The sequence below is a fragment of the Maniola hyperantus genome, chromosome 4 (assembly GCF_902806685.2).
Source record: "Maniola hyperantus chromosome 4, iAphHyp1.2, whole genome shotgun sequence".
NCBI lineage: Eukaryota > Metazoa > Arthropoda > Insecta > Lepidoptera > Nymphalidae > Maniola > Maniola hyperantus.
Window position 1 is genome coordinate 6,546,595 of NC_048539.1, and position 19,255 is coordinate 6,565,849.

At 39.2% G+C, this 19,255-nt stretch overlaps 1 protein-coding gene across 3 annotated transcripts; it reads right to left on the reverse strand.

Moving 5' to 3' along the window:
- Positions 1–3,888: 3,888 nt before the first annotated feature.
- Positions 3,889–17,884, reverse strand: LOC117997362 (elongation factor 1-alpha 2). Of its 3 annotated transcripts, none has more exons than XM_034985625.2 (11): positions 17,752–17,884; positions 13,860–14,072; positions 12,991–13,140; positions 12,302–12,521; positions 11,619–11,764; positions 10,108–10,240; positions 8,933–9,048; positions 7,866–7,955; positions 6,065–6,185; positions 5,459–5,625; positions 3,889–5,037 (listed from the first exon to the last, which is right to left on the reverse strand). In XM_034985625.2, exons 2-11 carry the CDS (start codon positions 14,031–14,033, stop codon positions 4,966–4,968), a joined length of 1,389 nt encoding a protein of 462 aa, XP_034841516.1. In that variant the 5' UTR covers positions 14,034–14,072; positions 17,752–17,884; the 3' UTR covers positions 3,889–4,965. The 3 variants fall into 3 exon arrangements, with proteins under 3 accessions (XP_034841516.1, XP_069354318.1, XP_034841517.1); XM_069498217.1 differs by having other exon boundaries at positions 17,748–17,812; XM_034985626.2 differs by having other exon boundaries at positions 17,697–17,753.
- Between the last annotated feature and the right edge of the window lie 1,371 nt (positions 17,885–19,255).

The following is a 19,255-nucleotide window of genomic DNA, read 5'->3' on the forward strand; positions in this document are numbered from 1 at the left end:
GCATTCCTAGATTTCCAAGACAAGCACTTTATTAATTCAGGTACCTACCTACTTACTTATTTACCGCAAAATTTAATTTAGATTTGACAGTACTAGTACTAGTTATTGCATTATGTACCTACAACTTTGCTGTTTACTATTATACTTACCTACTTAACACTTGTAGAAAGAGAGCCACTACGTGCCAGACCTTCGTTATTTTATAAAAGCTGAAAGTTTCTCTGCATATTATCCCCAACACAGGGAGGAACAATCAGCGACTATATGAAGTTTGAATCATGGTGGCTTTGGGAGATAACAGGTAATAAAGGTACCTACCTACTTACCTGCCAGGTATGACCTGCCAGGCAGTCGTGGCAACCCCCTGCGAGACGACCTAAAAGTTTAATGAGTGTCTGGCAAGGGGTTCACGCCATAATACTGATGAGTGATGACGATACACGACACTAACCGATTTTGATGGGTAGCTGTAGGTAGGTTTATACAGAGTTAGCTTAGGTAAGTACATCCCGGAGACGGACATAGGCTAATTTTATCCCGGAAAACCAGGATTCTTAAAAATCCTTGGTTCTTTAATTAGAAATTACAAATTTCGATGCAATGGTCAATAAATCTAGTCGGATTCTACAAAATATTTATGTACCTATCTACTACGTAGGTACCTATATTATATTCTGTGCTGTTATTACTCGAGCGATTCAATGAGTTGAACATATTCCTCAGATTTTTAACAAAGTAAAATACTTAAATACTTATGGGGCTCACTTAACGCTACACTTCCTTGGAGTCGCAAATACCTAAATAGGTAATTTACGTATTCGATGCTTATTTGATGTTTGACTGGTAATGTAACTGGTAAGGTTTGCTCCTGCAACAGATGTCAGTGGCCTTTAGGTACGGCCACCTCCACTCGCGCCGCCCGCGCCACGGCGCAATTCCGCTATTGTTCGGACGCTTTCAGAATAATAAACATGCTTTTGGCCCAAACTCTTAAATGTCAAGTAAGAAAAGTGCATTCATGTATTCACTACACAGTTATCTCTTGGTATAAACAAGTACGAGTAGGTACCTACCTACTAGAGTTCTAAAATTATTTCAAAATAGCTGCCCCGGCGAACTTCGTACCGCCTAACAGTCGATTCTTTTTCAGGAATTTTTCAAATTTTTCTCTCCGTAAGAACCATCCCCGTACCTACTTCAAGGAATATTATGAAAAAGAATCAGCGAAATCGGTTCAGCTGTTCTCGAGGTTTGCGATCATCAACACATTCAGTGATTAATTTTTATATGTTATAGAGATATAGAGATGATCAATGGTCAATCAAAAAAATATAGGTAGGTAGGGTACCTACTTACCTATATACGGAACTAACTAATATGGAACTGTTATAAATTATTAATTCGGGGTATGAGGCGGGGGGACACCTAGCACACTAAGCCATCACCACCAGCGCTATCCCGCACCGCGCGATGGCTGTGTAGGTGTGCCCCCATGTGTCCCCACCCCGATTGCCATCTCGACCTGTTGCGTACTATATATTGGATCAATACTTACGCCTCACGCTAATTTGCGCTAGCCCTTATTTCTGATCTAGACGAGGAATTAGTTTTTGATAGGCTTTTGATTCGTCGCCCGCAGAAAGCGAATGCGTGCAAGCCGCATGCTCGCCTTGGGACAGCTTCCTGTCGCATGCAAACAGTGAAGGGGACTGCTGCATCGAGCCTTTGTTTCGTACCAGCAGAGAAAATGTTGCAAAACAAGCCACTGACCTTCGAATAAAAAAATAAATTGTCGATCCTTGATTATAAGATTTCGTGACAAGTGAAACCGTTATAGGTAGGACTGGGGCGACTATTACTTGACCCACCCCAGATTCGCCTGGGTGGGACCTGTTGAATAGATGAATGTGATTTAATTCCATGCATGCTTCCAATCCAATATATATGAACCTTCCCTGTGATAATGGACTAAGAGCGTGCCTGCCCATCGGTATTTTATAAAAGCTGAAAATTTATCTGTGTATTGTCGCGACCACAGGGAGGATCGATCAGCGAAAATGAAGTTTAAATCATGGCTTTGGGAGATAACAGGTAGTAAGGGTGTAGGTAAGTCAATTTTTATATATTTTCTTCGGAATACTTACCTACTTAGTATAGTAATCACGTCAAGCATTACCAGACACTTAGACACACCAGAACGAGCGAAAATCTCAACTTCAAATTTCAAAAAATACCGTCTTTCCGAAATTTTGAAGGTAAGAAAATAATACATCCTACCTATCTTAAGTAAAAAGGTACCTAAGTACTTACCTACTTAGTTGGTGCGTAATGATAAAAGATCTGGCATTTAATTTAAAGGTCATGTCGTAGCTCCTCCTTTGTATAGGTTATTTTAAGTTCAAATTTTAAGCAAGTCGTATAATATAAATAGTAAAAGTCATGATTCAAGGCCAGCAAGTGACTGGACTGGATGTGTCCGCTTACCTACTGCCAAGTGCGAACTGTGTGGCATTCTATGCGTGACTCTCAATTTATTCTCTTCAAATAAATTCATTCGTGAAATATTATAAATGTTCAGAAATGGACTAAGAGCAGTGGCGTGCAGGTCATATAGGCATAAAGTCACTGCTTACCCTAGTTGATATTTCTCAAAGCTTATTTTTCATTGGCCTGGCAGTAAATAGGTACCTACCTAAATGTCTGCCTACCCTGGCTTCAAACCCTGTGCACATCACTGACTAAGAGCCACCGCGTGCCAGACCTTCGTTATTTTATAAAAGTTGAAAGTTTCTCTGTGTATTTATTGCCCTCAACGTCAAATTATAAAGTCTATCTCTATAAATAAAAATGAATCGCTGAATGTGTTGCTGATCGCAAATCTCGAGAACAGCTGAACCGATTTCGCTAATTCTTTTTCATAATCGCTGAATGTGTTGCTGATCGCAAATCTCGAGAACAGCTGAACCGATTTCGCTAATTCTTTTTCATAATCGCTGAATGTGTTGGTGATCGCAAATCTCGAGAAAAGCTGAACCGATTTCGCTAATTCTTTTTCATAATATTCCTTGAAGCACGGGGATGGTTCTTACGGAGAATAAATTTTAAAAATTTGAATCGACTGTGGCGGTACGAAGCTCGCCAGGGTAGCCAGTTTTTTATACATATTTTATTCGGAATAGTACCGATTAGAAATGACGTCATTCATTGTCAGACACGTGTCATGACATTATACCAATGTACTCTGTGGCATGACAACTCAACCCCTGCCAGACGCCCAAAAGTTTGAAATTTTGAAATTGGTCTAACCATTTTTAGAATTCCGTATCTCAAAAGAAAAAAAGGAACCCTTACAGGATCACTTTGTTGTCTATCTGTCTGTTTGTCCGTCTTTCGTGTCTGTCAAGAAAACCTATAGAGTAGGTATTTCCCGTTGACCTTAGAATCATGAAATTTTTTCGATTTGTTCATCTAATAAAATCAAACAAATTATTAAAATGCAGCAATTCTGATTCAGCCAAGAAACAAAGTTGCTGCTCTTTGGATTTCGGGCAACTTATAAGTACATATATAGGTATCGTACTTATACCACCCATCTGATAACCGAACGAATCCAATACCAATCGAGAGCGGAAGCATAAGAAACAAGAAAACGTAAAGTTGCTTCAGGAAATTCGTTCAAGAGTCAGGGTTGTATCTATAGCAGGATCTAGGCTGGCCATATCCGATAAAGTTTACCTTCAAGTTTGCAACTCTCGTGAGTTTGTCAACATGGTCGTGTATAGCCAGGAGTGAGTAGTGACGCCAACTGTGACGAACGAAGTCGCAGCATTAGGAACCTCCAGATCTTTATTATTTCAATACGGAATCGTATGAATGAAAAATGTTAACTTTACCAGTAGCTTCTTTATTGGTTTATCAGGATCAAGGTCTATACAAAATTATTGAAAAAATTACAAAGATAGGTACGTTAAGCTTAAAATTTTAAGTTTTTCTGTACCTATGTGAATTTTTAAGTAATGGAAATTTTAATTGAACATTTAAACCTTTGCATTTTACTATCTCCAGGCGAATAAAAGTTGTCAATATATCAGAGTAAGTACAACTAGGAACAAAAATCACATTTACACTTTACAAAGTCATCAAATTTCTATCAAAAAACGTTCTAAACGCTTATAAATGATGGCTAAATTCAACTACCGGCAGTCGATTTCGAACCAACTACCCCCATGTTCTACAATCTGTTGTTCTTTCCCTACTATCACTTTTTCTTCAATCTTACGAAAATAACTTATTTCATCTACTAAATCATGATGTAACCTTAATCCAGTTTACAATAATATTACGATAAAACGAGGTAAGTATTAAAAGTTATAAATTACGTCACGTATCATACATACAAGTGATAGGTTTAAGATCGAGTATATTATTTATGTATTCTTAGTACATAAATAAGATGGATACTATAAACAAAAGTAACACGGATACTTTCAGAAATTTGATCATGAGACAGTAGACGGCTACAATCTCAAACACAATCACAAGGCGATCATAAAAGCTTAAATATTCAATTTCAATTTCGTCGCCTTTCCTCCTGAACTCCTTGCGATGGAAAAATATAATGTTTCGTATGAAACGTAAACTAGACACCGGAAACACATACTTGGAGAACGACTTACGCCTAAAATAAGCACAAAGACATAAACTTATCACGTATACGTAACTAAAACGAATAAACTTGAGTATCTTGTTCCGATAAATGCACGACTTGCGGGGGGGAGTGACGTCACCAGTCAAGAAGCTCCGATGGCGGGCGCGCGCCGCGGCGCTGCGCCCCCGGGGGGGTGTGGGGGGATGACACTGGGCCGACGGGAGAGCGGGGGTCATGGGGGCGGGCGGGGCAGGGGGGCTCGCAGCGCCGCGGGAGATGGCTACCGGCTGCGAAGAGTTTGATGAGGTGCCCCATAGTTATTTTTTCTTCTGGGCCTTCTCGGCGGCCTTGGTGATTTTACCTGTAGTAACCTCCTTGAAGGTTACGCTCTGAAACAATAATTTTATTTGAGTTACCTAATAGCTGATCTACCCTTAAGAGTCGTGGAGGCGGCGCGCTTTCAGGATATTGAATATGACTCTTCTAGGAACTGACGAACTGAAAGCCTCAGTTTAACTGGTATGGCATGAATGAGGAACCTGAAAACAGTAGTCTCAGTCGTATTCCGCATTATTATGCATTTTGGATGCTTGCACAGTCCTCAATCCTCATTAAATAAGATTTGTACGTTACAGCAGCACATCGGAAATTTTTAAGATTTTTTGTGCGTTGTCGTAGATTGAGCGATGCGCTGTCGCACCAGTGTTGTAGGCCCTTCCACGATACTCGCGGTGCGACGTGGGTACCTCATTCCCATGTTCACGAAAATTCTACGACAATGCACAACGCGTGCGATGGGAAAGGGTTTACCTTGATGACGCCGACGGCGACGGTCTGGCGCATGTCGCGCACGGCGAAGCGGCCGAGCGGCGGGAACTCCTGGAACGACTCCACGCACAGTGCCTTGGTGGGCACCAGCATCACGATGGCCGCATCGCCCGACTTGATCGACTTCGGCTCTACCTCCGTTGTCTTGCCTGCACAGCACCAACATAATCGTTCATTTATGATTTTTATGCTAGTGTTTTACTTACACTTCAAGGAATTTTCTAAATAATTTTAAATAAGTACAATAAGCTGTGCTAGCCTAGTGGTTAGGACGTCTGCCTTCTAATCGGAGGTCGGGGGTTTGATCCCGAGCACGCACCTCTAACTTTTCAGAGCTAGGTATGTTTTAATTAATTAAATATGACGTGTTTTAACGGTGAAGGAAAATATCGTGAGGAAACCTGCATGCCTGAGAGTTCTCCATAATGTTCTCAAAGGTCACACCTTCACACCAAAGTCTACCGATCCGCACATGGTCAGTGTGGTAGACTATGGCCAAAACTCTTCTCACTCTGAGAGGAGACCCGTCCTCTGTAGTGAGCCGGCGATGGATTGATCATGATGATCAAAATTACAGAAGTACGGTACCGGTACGGCGGTCGCACTTCTCCTTGATCTCGGCGAACTTGCAGGCGATGTGCGCCGTGTGGCAGTCCAGCACCGGCGTGTAGCCGTTGCTGATCTGCCCCGGGTGGTTGAGTACGATCACCTACACATAATTATCTCGTTAGCTCGAAAAACACTTAGAAGATAAAAAAAAATTAAAAATGTAATTTTTTTTTAAATAAGTAATAAAATAATCATTCATCATCATAATCAGCCTGAGGACGTCCACTGATATATTATATAGGCCGTCCCTAATGAGCGCAACCACACTGGGTCCTCAGCCTTCGTCATCCAGTCACTTCCTGTCAGCCTCTTTATATCGTTGATCCATCGTGCTGCAGGGCGCCCTACACTATGCTTGCTTATAAGCGGCCTTCATTAAAAGTACGTTAACTAAGTAAGTAGGTACAAGTGTAAGTTTATTTGACTAAAAATGGTCATATTTTTGAGGCTTTGGCTCAAGCCGGTTTTACAAATAGGAAGATAATAGAACTTTAACAGGTGTCAATATTCGTAATTTATTAGTCTAATGTGAATAAAATTTGCCATTAAAATGCATTATTAAAACTGGTCGAAAAACCTGCCAGCCTTGATGGTTAATTATTATTCCTATGGCTTCCTAATGACAATTTGTTAGTTTGTAAAAACTGTGGTAAGTACCTATTTTTATTTATTTATAATATTTAATTACCTACCTAACTTGCTTACTTAGTACTTGCTAAGTCAAAATTAAGCAGGTCTAACTTGCGCAAGATATCGTAAGTAGGTACCTACTTACCTAGCTATTATAGATAAAAAATATTGCAAAACAAAATCGGAATTCGATCGTAGATAAGTAGTCGTAGGTTATCTATTTCATAAAAGATTCAAATCAATCTAATCAATATTCACTAAACACGCTTTTGAGAAATCTTTGGTTTACCGCGTTGTAATAATTGATTTGCCTTCAGCCTTCGAAATATAAACTACTAGATGATGCCCGTGACTACGTCCGCTTGGATTCAGGTATTTAAAAAAACCAGTGGGATCTCTTTGATTTTCCGGAATAAAAAATTGCCTATGTCAATTTCCGGGACGCAAGCTACCTCTGTACCAAATTACACATACGTCGGTTAAAACGGATAGGCCTTCAAGAATCCCGTGGGAACTCTTGTATTTTCCGGGATAAAAAGTAGCCTATGTCCGTCCCCGGGATGTAAGATAACTATGTACCAAATTTCAGTAAAAGCAGTTAAACTGTTGGGCCGTGAAAAGCTAGCAGACAGACAGACTGACACACTTTCGCATTTATAATATAAGTATGGAGTATGGATGAGCTATGAGCAGCCATAGAAAAAATATTAGTTGAATAGCATTCATAAATACGGTGCGACAAGGCTAACTTGGCGCGTGGCGAAAATCGGAACTAACGTTGCCGTCAAGTGTCCCCTTTGTTCTTGTTTGAATATTCCGAATATTCTAAGCCTTTGTTCTCCAACAGCGCCCCCCTGTCAATGACATTCAAGTGCCAAGAGAGCCTTGTAAGTAAGTATAATGTCAGTTATGTACCCTTTAAGCTATTACAATCATGCTTTTGTTTTGCTTCCACGGTGATGGAAAACATCGCGAGGAAGCATGCATAAGTTTTTCGTATTGTTCTCAAAAGTGTGTAAATTCTCTGCCAAATCCGCACTTGGCCTAAACGCTTCTCATTCGGAGAGAAGACCCGTACTTAGTAAAGGGCCGGCGAGCGACGGGTTGATATGACGATGATAATGATGATTATTTTAGTTTTGATATTTACCTGCGCGGTAAAGTCGGAAGCGCCCTTAGGCGGGCAGTTTTTGGAGTCGCCGGCGACGTATCCACGACGCAACTCCTTCACCGAAACGTTCTGATACAAAACAAAGATCCTTTGTAGTTTACTTTTACTGTCGTCGCTTAAGATGTAAATTGGTCAGTTTCAGTTACCTTATGCTTTGATGCAAAAATGTCCATAGGTATCGTAATTTACCATCTTTTTGGTGATACCTTGTATAGGTACAGGAGGCTACAGGAGGCTTAAAAAATCTGACTAGGTATCTTAGTGACTTCTCGTATCTAGAATAAATGGGGTATACGTCGTTATGGACATTTTGATTCAAAACGAAACTGACCAATAACTAATAAGATATTGCATTTACGAGGTTTAAATACATAGATACATATTATAGAGACTTCTAAAAATTAGTTAAAATAAAACGACACAGATTTATTTAAGTAGAGACAATTTGTCTTGTTTAAGCTCTGTCTCCAGTTTTTTACGATTGCAAATTAGCCCTTGACTGTGAATTCATCAGATGGAAGACTTGGAAGTTATGAGCAGTCTAACATAGATGCGGGCTAACGTAGGAAGGGTATGGCAAAGTCACTATTTCCATATCGTCAAAAGTCGGTTGAATTGATGGGCCGTGAATAGCTAGCAAACATACACACTTTCGCATTTTTATGTATGGATATAGATTTATAATGTTCCTTGAATGGAGATCTAAACTGCCAATTTATCCCGACAGTTGGCGCATGAGCAAACCGGCCCAACCGACCATACAGGTAGTATATCTGTGGAACCGGCTATAATGAGTTGTCAAACGCCATAATTTTAATTGTAAGTACGAGCTTCCAGGTATAATTGATAGGTACATCTTTTTATAATTCACGAAACAATCGTATATTGTATCGATATCAATAAAACAAAACAAACAATGGTGATTTTGACATTGAACTTGGCCGGACTTCTTGTGGCGCCCTCTGAGATCAGTTTTGCCTGTGGATCCCCAAGACTGTAGCAATGATTGACGCAGTGTTTTCGTAATCTAGCAGCTGGGTTGTTACCTTGACGTTGAAGCCGACGTTGTCACCGGGCATGGCCTCCTGCAGCGCCTCGTGGTGCATCTCCACGGACTTCACCTCCGTGGTGATGGCGGCCGGCGCGAACACCACCACCATACCTGTGCACAGGGCACCGTTTTATTAATATCTCTCGCTCTCTGCGTCGTATTCCTCATTGCTGAGGGTCGTGACCCCTGCCAGGTCACGCAGTTAACTTGCTGCCAGTGCAGATATTAAGTATCTTTATTCAGCACTGAAGCGACTTTTGTTGCCATCTAGTAGCGATACTTTATAGTTATCTCGGGACAGGCAGCAGAACCGTCTAAGGCGCTCCGAGCGCGATACTCGGGGAGACGCAGGTTCTAATCCTGCCAGTTCCGCAATTTTTGATATGAACCTACCTATTTAACCACGTCCTAACTACGAAGCTGTGATAGCCTAGTGGTTATGACGTCCGCTCTCTAATCGGAGATCGGGCGGGGGTTCGATCCTCGGCACGCACTTCTAACTTTTCGGAGTTATGTGGGTTTTAATTAATTAAATATCACTAGCTTTAACGGTGAAGGAAAACATCGTGAGGAAACCGGCATGCCTGAGTGAGAGTTTTCCATAATGTTCTCAAAGATGTGTGAAGTCTACCAATCCGCACATGGCCAGGGTGGTAGAGTATGGCCAAAACCCTTCTCACTGTGAGAGGAGACCCGTGCTCTGTAGTGAGCTGGCGATGGGTTGATCACGATGATGATGATTTAAAAATTATTGTAGGTAAATAGTACCTACTATCATAAAAAATATTAATAATCCTACTTCCTACTATAATATTATAAATGTGAAAGTGTGGATGTTTGGATGTTTGTTACTCAATCACGCAAAAACGGCTGAACGGATTTGGATGAAATTTGGAATGGACATAGATTATACCCTGGAGAGTGACATAGGCTATTTTTTGTCCCGGAAAATCAAAGAGTTCCCACGGGATTTTTAAAAACCCACGAGGACGAAGTCGCGGGCATCAGCTAGTAAGCTTATAATTTGCTATAATCCGCCAAAACAGACAAATCTGTATGGTGCAACGCGCGAGTGTAGTTTGTGTCTTGGTGAATAGCTTAAGTTTATTCTTCCATGTCTATCCATTTAGTTCAAGTTTGTTAGCGCGAATGTTAGTAGAAAAGCTTTACCGGGCTTGAGGATGCCGGTCTCGACTCGGCCGACGGGCACGGTGCCGATGCCGCCGATTTTGTACACGTCCTGCAGCGGCAGCCGCAGCGGCTTCTCGGTGGGCCGGGAAGGAGGCTGGATGGCGTCCAGAGCCTGCGTTGCAACAACCGATACTGTGTTCGTAATGTTTTTTTAAATATTAATAGTAACAAACAGCAGGCGCGTCACCTGATTTTAAGTGATTAACGCTGCCCATGAACACTGGCAGCACCAAAGGAACCGCCAATGGTTGCCAGATTTTCAGGAATTTGTTGACCCTTGAGTAACCCCATGTTGAAATCCAGTGAGAATACCGCCGAAGGAATTAAATGCCACGACTTGAGAGAGATCAAGGCAGGACCCTGATTTATGGAGGGTAACACCGCAAACTTCCCAAATCAACGCTGCTACTAACAATTTTTTGTTAGAAGATCCAATAACTACATAATAAAAGATTAATATTCATCTAATATGCAGGTATAATATTTGCAATGGCGTACCTACACGGGGTATTTAACCAGACAAGGCAAATGCCGATTACTTACAATAAAAAATATGCTTCTATTGTTTAATATTGTATAATACCTAGATATAGATACAGAAATTGCTAGGTTTAAAAATGAAGCTGTACAAGCTTACTTGCATCGCGTCGGTACAAAATAAACTACTGAAATTGATATTATGAGCATAAATTCATCTGCCTTTCTCCAGAGCAGTATGTAAGAAAAAATAAATAACAAAAGAGAGCGTTTTTTTGTGGTTTCCCTATTGTGTGGTCAATTAGAATCTGGTTCAAGATTTTAAGTAAGTACCTAGGTAGGTAATTCATGTAAGAGAAAAGAGTGCAGTTTAAGATGTTGAAACAATCTCTTTTTTTAATCTTTATTTTTAGCCGGGGCTTCAATGAATCGTAAGCTATCTCTGTACTAAAACAATCTCATAAAAGTGTGATATTTATGCGATATTATTTATATTACCTTACGTCATACTTGGGTATCTACTATACCTATGTAGATGCAGGTAATTTTTATATGCTATCTTGATTTCCAGTCAAGTGGATGATACTTCATAGATCTAATATCATAACATTTATGAATTATGATTTACAAATGTAGGTTCGATTAAACTCACAATAAAAAAAATCAGCCAAGTGCGAGTCAGACTTGCGTACCGAGGGTTCCGTACTACAGTCGTATTTTTCCGATCTTTTGCAACGATAAATCAAAAACTATTATGCATAAAAATAAAAGTTTGGCGTTGTCTTTAACAACAAGCAAAAATCCACGGTCATATCGCTGGGACTTATGGGAAAGGTAGATATTTCATCATTTTCCTTTCCCCAGATTTCTTTAAAATAATGGGTTGTTTCTCTTACAAAAAGGTTAGTAAAATAGAAAACATCGCTAGAGTTGTTTCATTGCCTGGGCGACTGGGAGCGATTCAGGTTTTCATATGGGGTAGCCGGTAGGGTGTATTAGGATTGTTGAGTTACCTCGATGAGGCACTTGCCCTCCACCTTGCCGTCCTTGCGGTCGATGGTCCACCCCTTGAACCACGGCATCTTGTCAGATGGCTCCAGCATGTTGTCGCCGTGCCAGCCCGAGATGGGCACGAACGCTACCGTCGCCGGGTTGTAACCTACACGAAACCTCATTTTTATGTCTCCCAAAACAAGTTTCATATGTATTATTAAATATTTAAAATAGACACGTTTATATTTTTCCATTTCCCATATTGTCATATTGCTTTTGGACCAACTTTAAATGGAACCAAATTTTTACCTTTTAATTATTCGTGGGTACCTAATGCAATGTCACGTTACGGGCGCTGCGATAAATGCCAAGCGCAAGGGTGCGTTTCGCTTTCGATTGACGCGAAGCTGGGTGGAGTGGAGTGGACCGTGAATTGGCCAACCACAGTTTCCACTGATGCGGAATGGGAATTTCGAACACTGTAATTGGCCAATTTACTGACCGTTCCGCTCCACTCCACCCAGCCTCGTATTAGTGGAAACGCACCCTAACGAGTGATTTCAGAGTTACTCCCTATCTTTCTCCCTATAGATCTAGAATCACAGTGGCGTCATTAACGCCGAGACAGAACGGCACATGCGATGCCCGATTCGAAAGTCTGCTTTTAACTGGAAGACTTACCCTAGAGCCTCAGACTACTTACCAATTTTCTTAATGTAAGAAGAGACCTCCTTCTTGATTTCCTCATAGCGCGCTTCGTGGTAAGGCGGTTCGGTGGAGTCCATCTTGTTAACGCCCACGATCAGCTGCTTGACGCCCAGCGTGAATGCCAGCAGAGCGTGCTCGCGCGTTTGACCGTTCTTGCTGATGCCGGCTTCGAACTCGCCGGTACCAGCAGCCACGATCAGTACAGCGCAATCCGCCTAATACAGACAAAACAATGAGTCTCGCATTATTTTTGATTAAGTAGGTACATTGTGAAAAGCTTGTGATAGTACCTACTACCTAGTCATTTTTGAGTATTTTCTGTCCGTCCCCACGATACCATTGTACCACGGTACTTGGATTTGGGGACAAACGGAAATGCAAATTCCTTTCCATCAAACTCAACAACATTCTTCAATCTCAAAATTATGAAAAAATAGTTTATTTTAGGCTACATGTCAGGTCGATTGAGTAAGTATCAAAGTAGGCGTGGCTTTCTTTACATTTACTTTACACCAGCTAATGCTAAATGGTTGCTGCTAGCTAAGTTGTGGTTTTTGGATATAGTCGTATATATATAACGAAGTTAAAAGCAAAACTATCACAGCTAAGTACGCTTTACAGGTAGGTAAGTATTGTAAAAATATAAATATTATTGTAAAATATAATAAATAGATGGAGCGCTACCTGAGAAGTTCCGGTAATCATGTTCTTGATGAAATCCCTATGCCCGGGAGCATCAATGATAGTGACGTAGTACTTAGCAGTCTCGAATTTCCACAGGGCGATGTCTATGGTGATACCTCGCTCGCGCTCCGCTTTTAGCTTATCCAACACCTGTTTTAATTAAAAATTGTATCGAATCAAACAAAAATATACAGAAGAACGGTTAATTTTTTCAAAATTAATTGGGGGTTTCTGACAGATTGCTAGTAATTATAACAAAAAAACAAATCGGTTCAGAAATCGGTGTAGGTACATAATAAAATTATAAAAATAACATAAGTAGCTACTTATAGATTTATTATGCGTATAATTTCTTCGTACATAAGATTATCTAAGTAGATGTATCATAATACCCTTCTGAAAGTATGTACGATAGTGTAAACATATCAAAGTATATAAATAGAGTTGACATACAAAAGAGTTACTAAAAACCCCGGTCATTTTCACCTGTTTCAGGCCTGTTAAATCGGTATGAAAATTAAAATTGTTTAGTGCTGTTTTCACAAATTCCATCTCAGATTCTTTACAATCGATTTTTAAGTTTTAACCATCATCTGAAGGCCGATTTCAATCCGTTGCAGATATGTATTTGTTTGTTTGTAATCGATAACCACTGAAACTACTGAACCGATTTGAATAATTCTTTTACCATTAGAAAGCTACTCGTACTTTATCCAGAAGTAATATCTAGCTTATAAATTATTTACACACAGGTATATACATACGAGCGAAACCTGGCGGATCAGCTAGGGAATGATAAGATAATGCTACCATTCCATTGACCTGCCCATCAAAGTTAAAAGAAGTCACTTTACCAGGCATAAACTTACCCAGGCATACTTGAACGAGCCCTTGCCCATTTCCTGTGCCTCCTTCTCGAACTTCTCAATGGTACGCTTGTCGATACCACCGCATTTGTAGATGAGGTGGCCCGTAGTGGTGGACTTGCCCGAGTCCACGTGCCCGATGACTACGATGTTGATGTGCGTCTTTTCCTTACCCATCTTGACGGAGATAGCGTGTTAACGACTAATTAGGTGTATCTATCAAAACCAAAATCATATTGTAGATTAGTACTTTTCTATTGTACACCCCAACAGCGTTAGAACTAGGTAGACAATATGAAACGATTCACCGGAGTCGCTGGATTCAAATGGCGAAAGACCGTACCTTGTGTAAGTTCCAACAAGAAATCTATGCCGTCTAAGACGTCTACCTTTGACGAGATGATGGTTGATGACAATGATATACCGGAGTTATAGAAAGTTCACCCGAATACTGAAAAGATTGAACGTTTCCTTGACGATTTGACGTTTCCTGTGCCTATGGACAAAAAACTTCTAAGATGCATTTCAGTATTCAGGGGTCCAAGTTACTTTAAAAGAAGAAACTAAACAAGATGCGTGCAACGTGCCCTAAGGCACGTTATTAGTTTGACCAATCTTTAGTAGACCACTGCCGTAGCAGCAGAATTTGGCAAAATTTTATTGTGCTTCCTTAACTTTTACTACTTACTAGATAGGTAATTAATGGTTTAGAAAGGTAGGTATTCATGGCAAGTACATCTTAGCTTATTCTAGAACAGAGTAAAAAAATTAAAACGGAAAAGTTTTTCATTGACCCAATGCGGCAAATAAATCAGCAGGTTACCCATATGTTTCTAATGTCAATATTAGTTACACAACTTAACCGCTTGCATGCTGACCTTTTGCAAGACGTCTTGTGCGCAGGTTGTGCAAGTAACAAGTTTGGGAGGGCAAGAAGTTGTTTACAGAAATAGGTACTTTTTCGTCTATTTCTGATATTTTTAGTGATTCCGTACCGTGCACCGAAGTTCCGAACCTTTCCAAAGCATAGATTTAATTTAAATCTTTCAGTCTTGTCTAACCATAAAAGCTTTAGGCGCGATTTAAACTAATGTTGAGTTGTAACTCGTAAGGATAATCGGGTGTAACGTCTTTTTAAAGTTTAAACGCAAATTAGGTTTTTATGGTAAGACAGTTTGTTTTTGAGTATATTTAGTAAGATACTTTATTACAAGAAGATATTTGTCTACAAGAAAACTTGTTCATTTGAAGAAGTGGCATACCAAAAAACAATTAAGTACTAAAACTAATTTTCACTAAACTATTCATACTATCCATACCAATATAATAAACGCGAAAGTGTGTCTGTCTGTCTGCTAGCTTTTCACAGCCCAATAGTTTAACCGATTTTGGTGAAATTTAGTATAGAGTTAGCTTAAATCCCGGGAAAGGACATAGGTTACTTTTTATCCCGGAAAATTAAAGAGTTCCCACGGGATTTTTAAAAACCTAAATTCAAGCGGAGGAAGTCGCGGGCATCATCTAGTTTTGAATAAAAAGTAAATGACCTGAAATAGTTAAGAGGGTTTGAGGGGTAGGTACCACATTTAAACTATTGTTTTCCAAAATGACAAGGGAATACCAATATGGTAATAGGAATATGGTGCGGTGCAGGACAGCCTTGGTACAGTAGGTACTTGCTACCTATTACCAGTATTACCTACTAAAAAAAATAAGACCAAGTATATACAACTAGGAATAAATAAATAATTTCAATTAAGTAATAGCCACCCGGAACAGGATGTTAAAAATTAATGAGACCTTGTCTATTCTCATCGAACACTCGCTCTGTCGCTAAACCTTGACGCAGACGACTATGAGATTGATCAATTCATTACAGCTAAGGACGAACCGCCAAAACAACTTTCTATGCAGCAGTGCATTTTACATTTTAACATTCCAACAAAACAACTTTTGTTTTCATATTGAAGGTTACAAACTATGAACTTAGATACGTACCTAGGCTAAACTTAATAAAGACAAACGTCCATACTAATTTTATAAATGCGAATGTTTGTCTGTCTGTCTGCTAGCTTTTCACAGCCTAGGCCACTTTTTATCCCGGAAAATCAAAGAGTTCTCACGATACTTTTATACGTGGACGAAGTCATGGGCACCATAAATATTTGGTACAGAGCCAGCTTGCATCCCGGAAACAGGCAGACTACTTTTTATCCCGGAAAGTCAGCGTTCCAACGGGATTTATTAAAATATCACGCGGACGGAGTCGCGTGCCAGTCAGTTCATATTATTGTGATATTATTAGATAGGTCTGTTCGGTATACAATATTACTTTGTAAACAACTTTTGTAAAATAATACAATAAAATAGAGAAAAATACTAGGTATCTATTATGAACTAACAGCTACACAGGCGTAAATAAAGGGACACAGGTATCTACATTTGTAATGGCCGCTTAGAGTAAATCAATCGGCTGCCCAATTTACTTAATATCAGACAGACAAGGAAGCAACCCCAACGTAACTTAAATAAGTAATAATAATGGTTCAAATAACAAAGTAACATACGATAATTAGGTACGTAGGAAATAGGTATTTGAATCTTGCACAAGTTGCCCAACTAATACGCAGTACCTATTACTATCTTGTAAAAAGTAGATACCTATGTAATCTAACAATGAAATGCACTGCCCAAGTCTGGAATGCACTAAGTGGGAGGCTTCGATTGGACTGGCAGCAAATCTCCGGGACGAGTTGCTTCGGGCCTGCGCAGGACGCTGGGACATCGATACAGCCAGCCTTTCATCCAAATATAGAACACTTCGCAGAACAACCTCTCATCACATACGTATACATCTCGCTACAATCGATTTTGTAACACTTACATGCTACCTATTATGTTACCATCTTTGGAGTTGAAAGAAAATTCAGCACAAAAGCTGTATTAACCCAACTAAAAACGCGAACTTTAATATTGAATCAAACGATTACAACTTTCGTATCGCAAGCTTTTTAAACCTTTTTGAATGTATAGACAAAAACTGCGCCTAGTAGTATCTCGGTACCAAGTGATCACATCGATTATTATCACGAGATGCGAGTGCATACTATCTAAATTTAGCCGGCTTAATCTATATGCGTTCAAATAGATGTATTTGCAAATGACATGCTCCGACTTGCAAAATTAGAAATTGTATGTCGCATCGCAAACGTGGCATGCTAGAGACATCGCTTGTTAGCACATGGTCTCACCGGCGAACTGCCGCCACCATTTTGTATTTGTACACATAATATAATATAGGTGTTCAAAATGCATATAATTAGATATAGTACATACAAACATTTTAAATGAAATCTGCCCAGTAGTGACAAACTAAAATGGATAGGGGAACATCGTTACCCAGTCATATCTAACTACGCTCATCACCAGTTCAAGTTCAAAATAATATTAGAGAAAATTAGACAAGCTTATTGCAGAAGAATCCAAGTGAAAATATTAAGAGATATGTATACAACAATGGGAAAAGAAACGAGAAACAATTAATGAATGAAACGTAATGAAGTACCGCACCTACTCGGTGCATAAGTATCATAGCTGTTAAGTACTACAAATCTAATTTTCATTTCAAAAACATTAAGGTAATTCTCAATTATTTAATAAACATTCCTAACCCAAGTAGTAAATTAAATCGTTGCACTCAATTTGAATTTATTAAACAAAAAACTAAATTGCGTAATTTTCAAAATCTTGATGTTTTGAAAAGAAAATATGCAAATACTAGAGAGAACACTCGTAGAAAAATGTTGTAAGTAAAAGGTTTATTGTAACAATTATGCTTACCAGTATATATTAACACCAAAAACAGTAAATAATGAGAGAATTTTAAGAGACTTACCTTCGAAGCCGCAGTGACGAATTTTCCGAGCAATTTTCAAGCATGCGCTATGAAACTTCGCCCGGGAAATGAAATCAATAATATCATATTAGACACTTATATTTTGAAATGAAACAAACATCGCATTCTTATTGTATATCTGAAACTGAAATTAATTATTGTTATTTTAAAACAAAGCCTTAGTTTTCAATGAAAGAATTTGAACTCTCTTTTATAATTAATTTCGTGACAAAATCCGGAAGTATAAATTTTCTTTTCCATTGAAGAAACTGACATGTCACAGATTAAATAATTTTGGATGTTATCTTTTTCTTAATTTTAAAGGTTTTATACTTAAATTAAACGATACCTACGTGCTTCACGAAAATGCTATATTTTATTAGATCCTATAGAGAGAGAGAGACTTTCGTTATTTTATAAAAGCTGAAAGTTTGAGATAATAATTAAGGTCTGGCACGCGCTGACTCGGTCCACCATTTTCGTCTTAGTTTTATTGTAACTACATGATGCCCCTAAATTTGCCCGCGTAGATTCGAGTTTTAAAAATATCGTGGGATCCATAGAATCTTTAACTTTGAACTACATGCATACAAAAAATCACGTAGATCCATTGCAAAGGCAAACCAACACACTTTTGCATTTGTAATGCTAAATAATTAACGATTAATAAAAATCCAGGTGCACTGTTGCACACTCAAAGTCCGGGTATTTAACCAAATCATTGGTCTTTCTTAAATTCTTACCAAATCAAATCAGCTTTTGACCGCGAGAACGTTTTCAATTAGCCGATTTTGTCGAATAATTCATTTAGATAGGTACCTCAGTTAATACTTATCTTGCTAGCCTCAGTCAATACTTACCTTGAAGAAATAGATTCCGCACCTTTTCTGTATTTGTGCCTCAAAAAGGCACTTAGTTTTTAAAACGTATAGTTTTACGTTTCTAAAGGCGTATAGTTTTTAAAACGTACTCCGTGTTTTTCTTAATTCCATTCATTACATATCTGCGGTGCAAGTATTAATGCAATCTAAGATAGTAGCGGGCTAACTTGGAAGAGGTACCTATGGGTTTAATAAAAACTGCGATATTTTTATTAAACCCCGGTTTCTACACGGCATCGTACTAGTAGAACAAAACCAATTTTTGCCGAAATCTACACCTACGTACTATTTATTTATAGGCGCAAGACGATGACTACGGGGTTTGAATACTTATTTTAGTAAGGAGCCTGGCTGTGGCCTGGCCTACCGACATTTCCGTCATTTTCTTTTTTTTAAATATAGCGGCCACGCATAAAACCTGTATTAATCAATAGCTGGCATCAATAAAAACAAGTACCTATTGCATGAGATAAAATCTTCCAAATTGTCACGTTTCCGAGGTATAAGTTATCAAAATTGTACTGGTGGAGTTATCACTACAACAGCCTAGATGGAAAAAAGTAAAATGGCTGACTACCAAGTAAACCAAAATCTCAAAGCCCTGTGTTAATAGCTGAAGGCGA

Excerpts from the sequence above, each read along its gene's own strand:
- LOC117997362 (XM_034985625.2), bottom strand. The coding sequence starts at position 14,033 with ATGGGTAAGGAAAAGACGCACATCAACATCGTAGTCATCGGGCACGTG. Across the intron at positions 11,765-12,301 it reads TTCTTACATTAAGAAAATTG|GTTACAACCCGGCGACGGTA; the intron begins GTAAGTAGTCTG and ends GGTTTCGTGTAG. Across the intron at positions 5,038-5,458 it reads TCGCCGTCGGCGTCATCAAG|AGCGTAACCTTCAAGGAGGT; the intron begins GTAAACCCTTTC and ends TTATTGTTTCAG.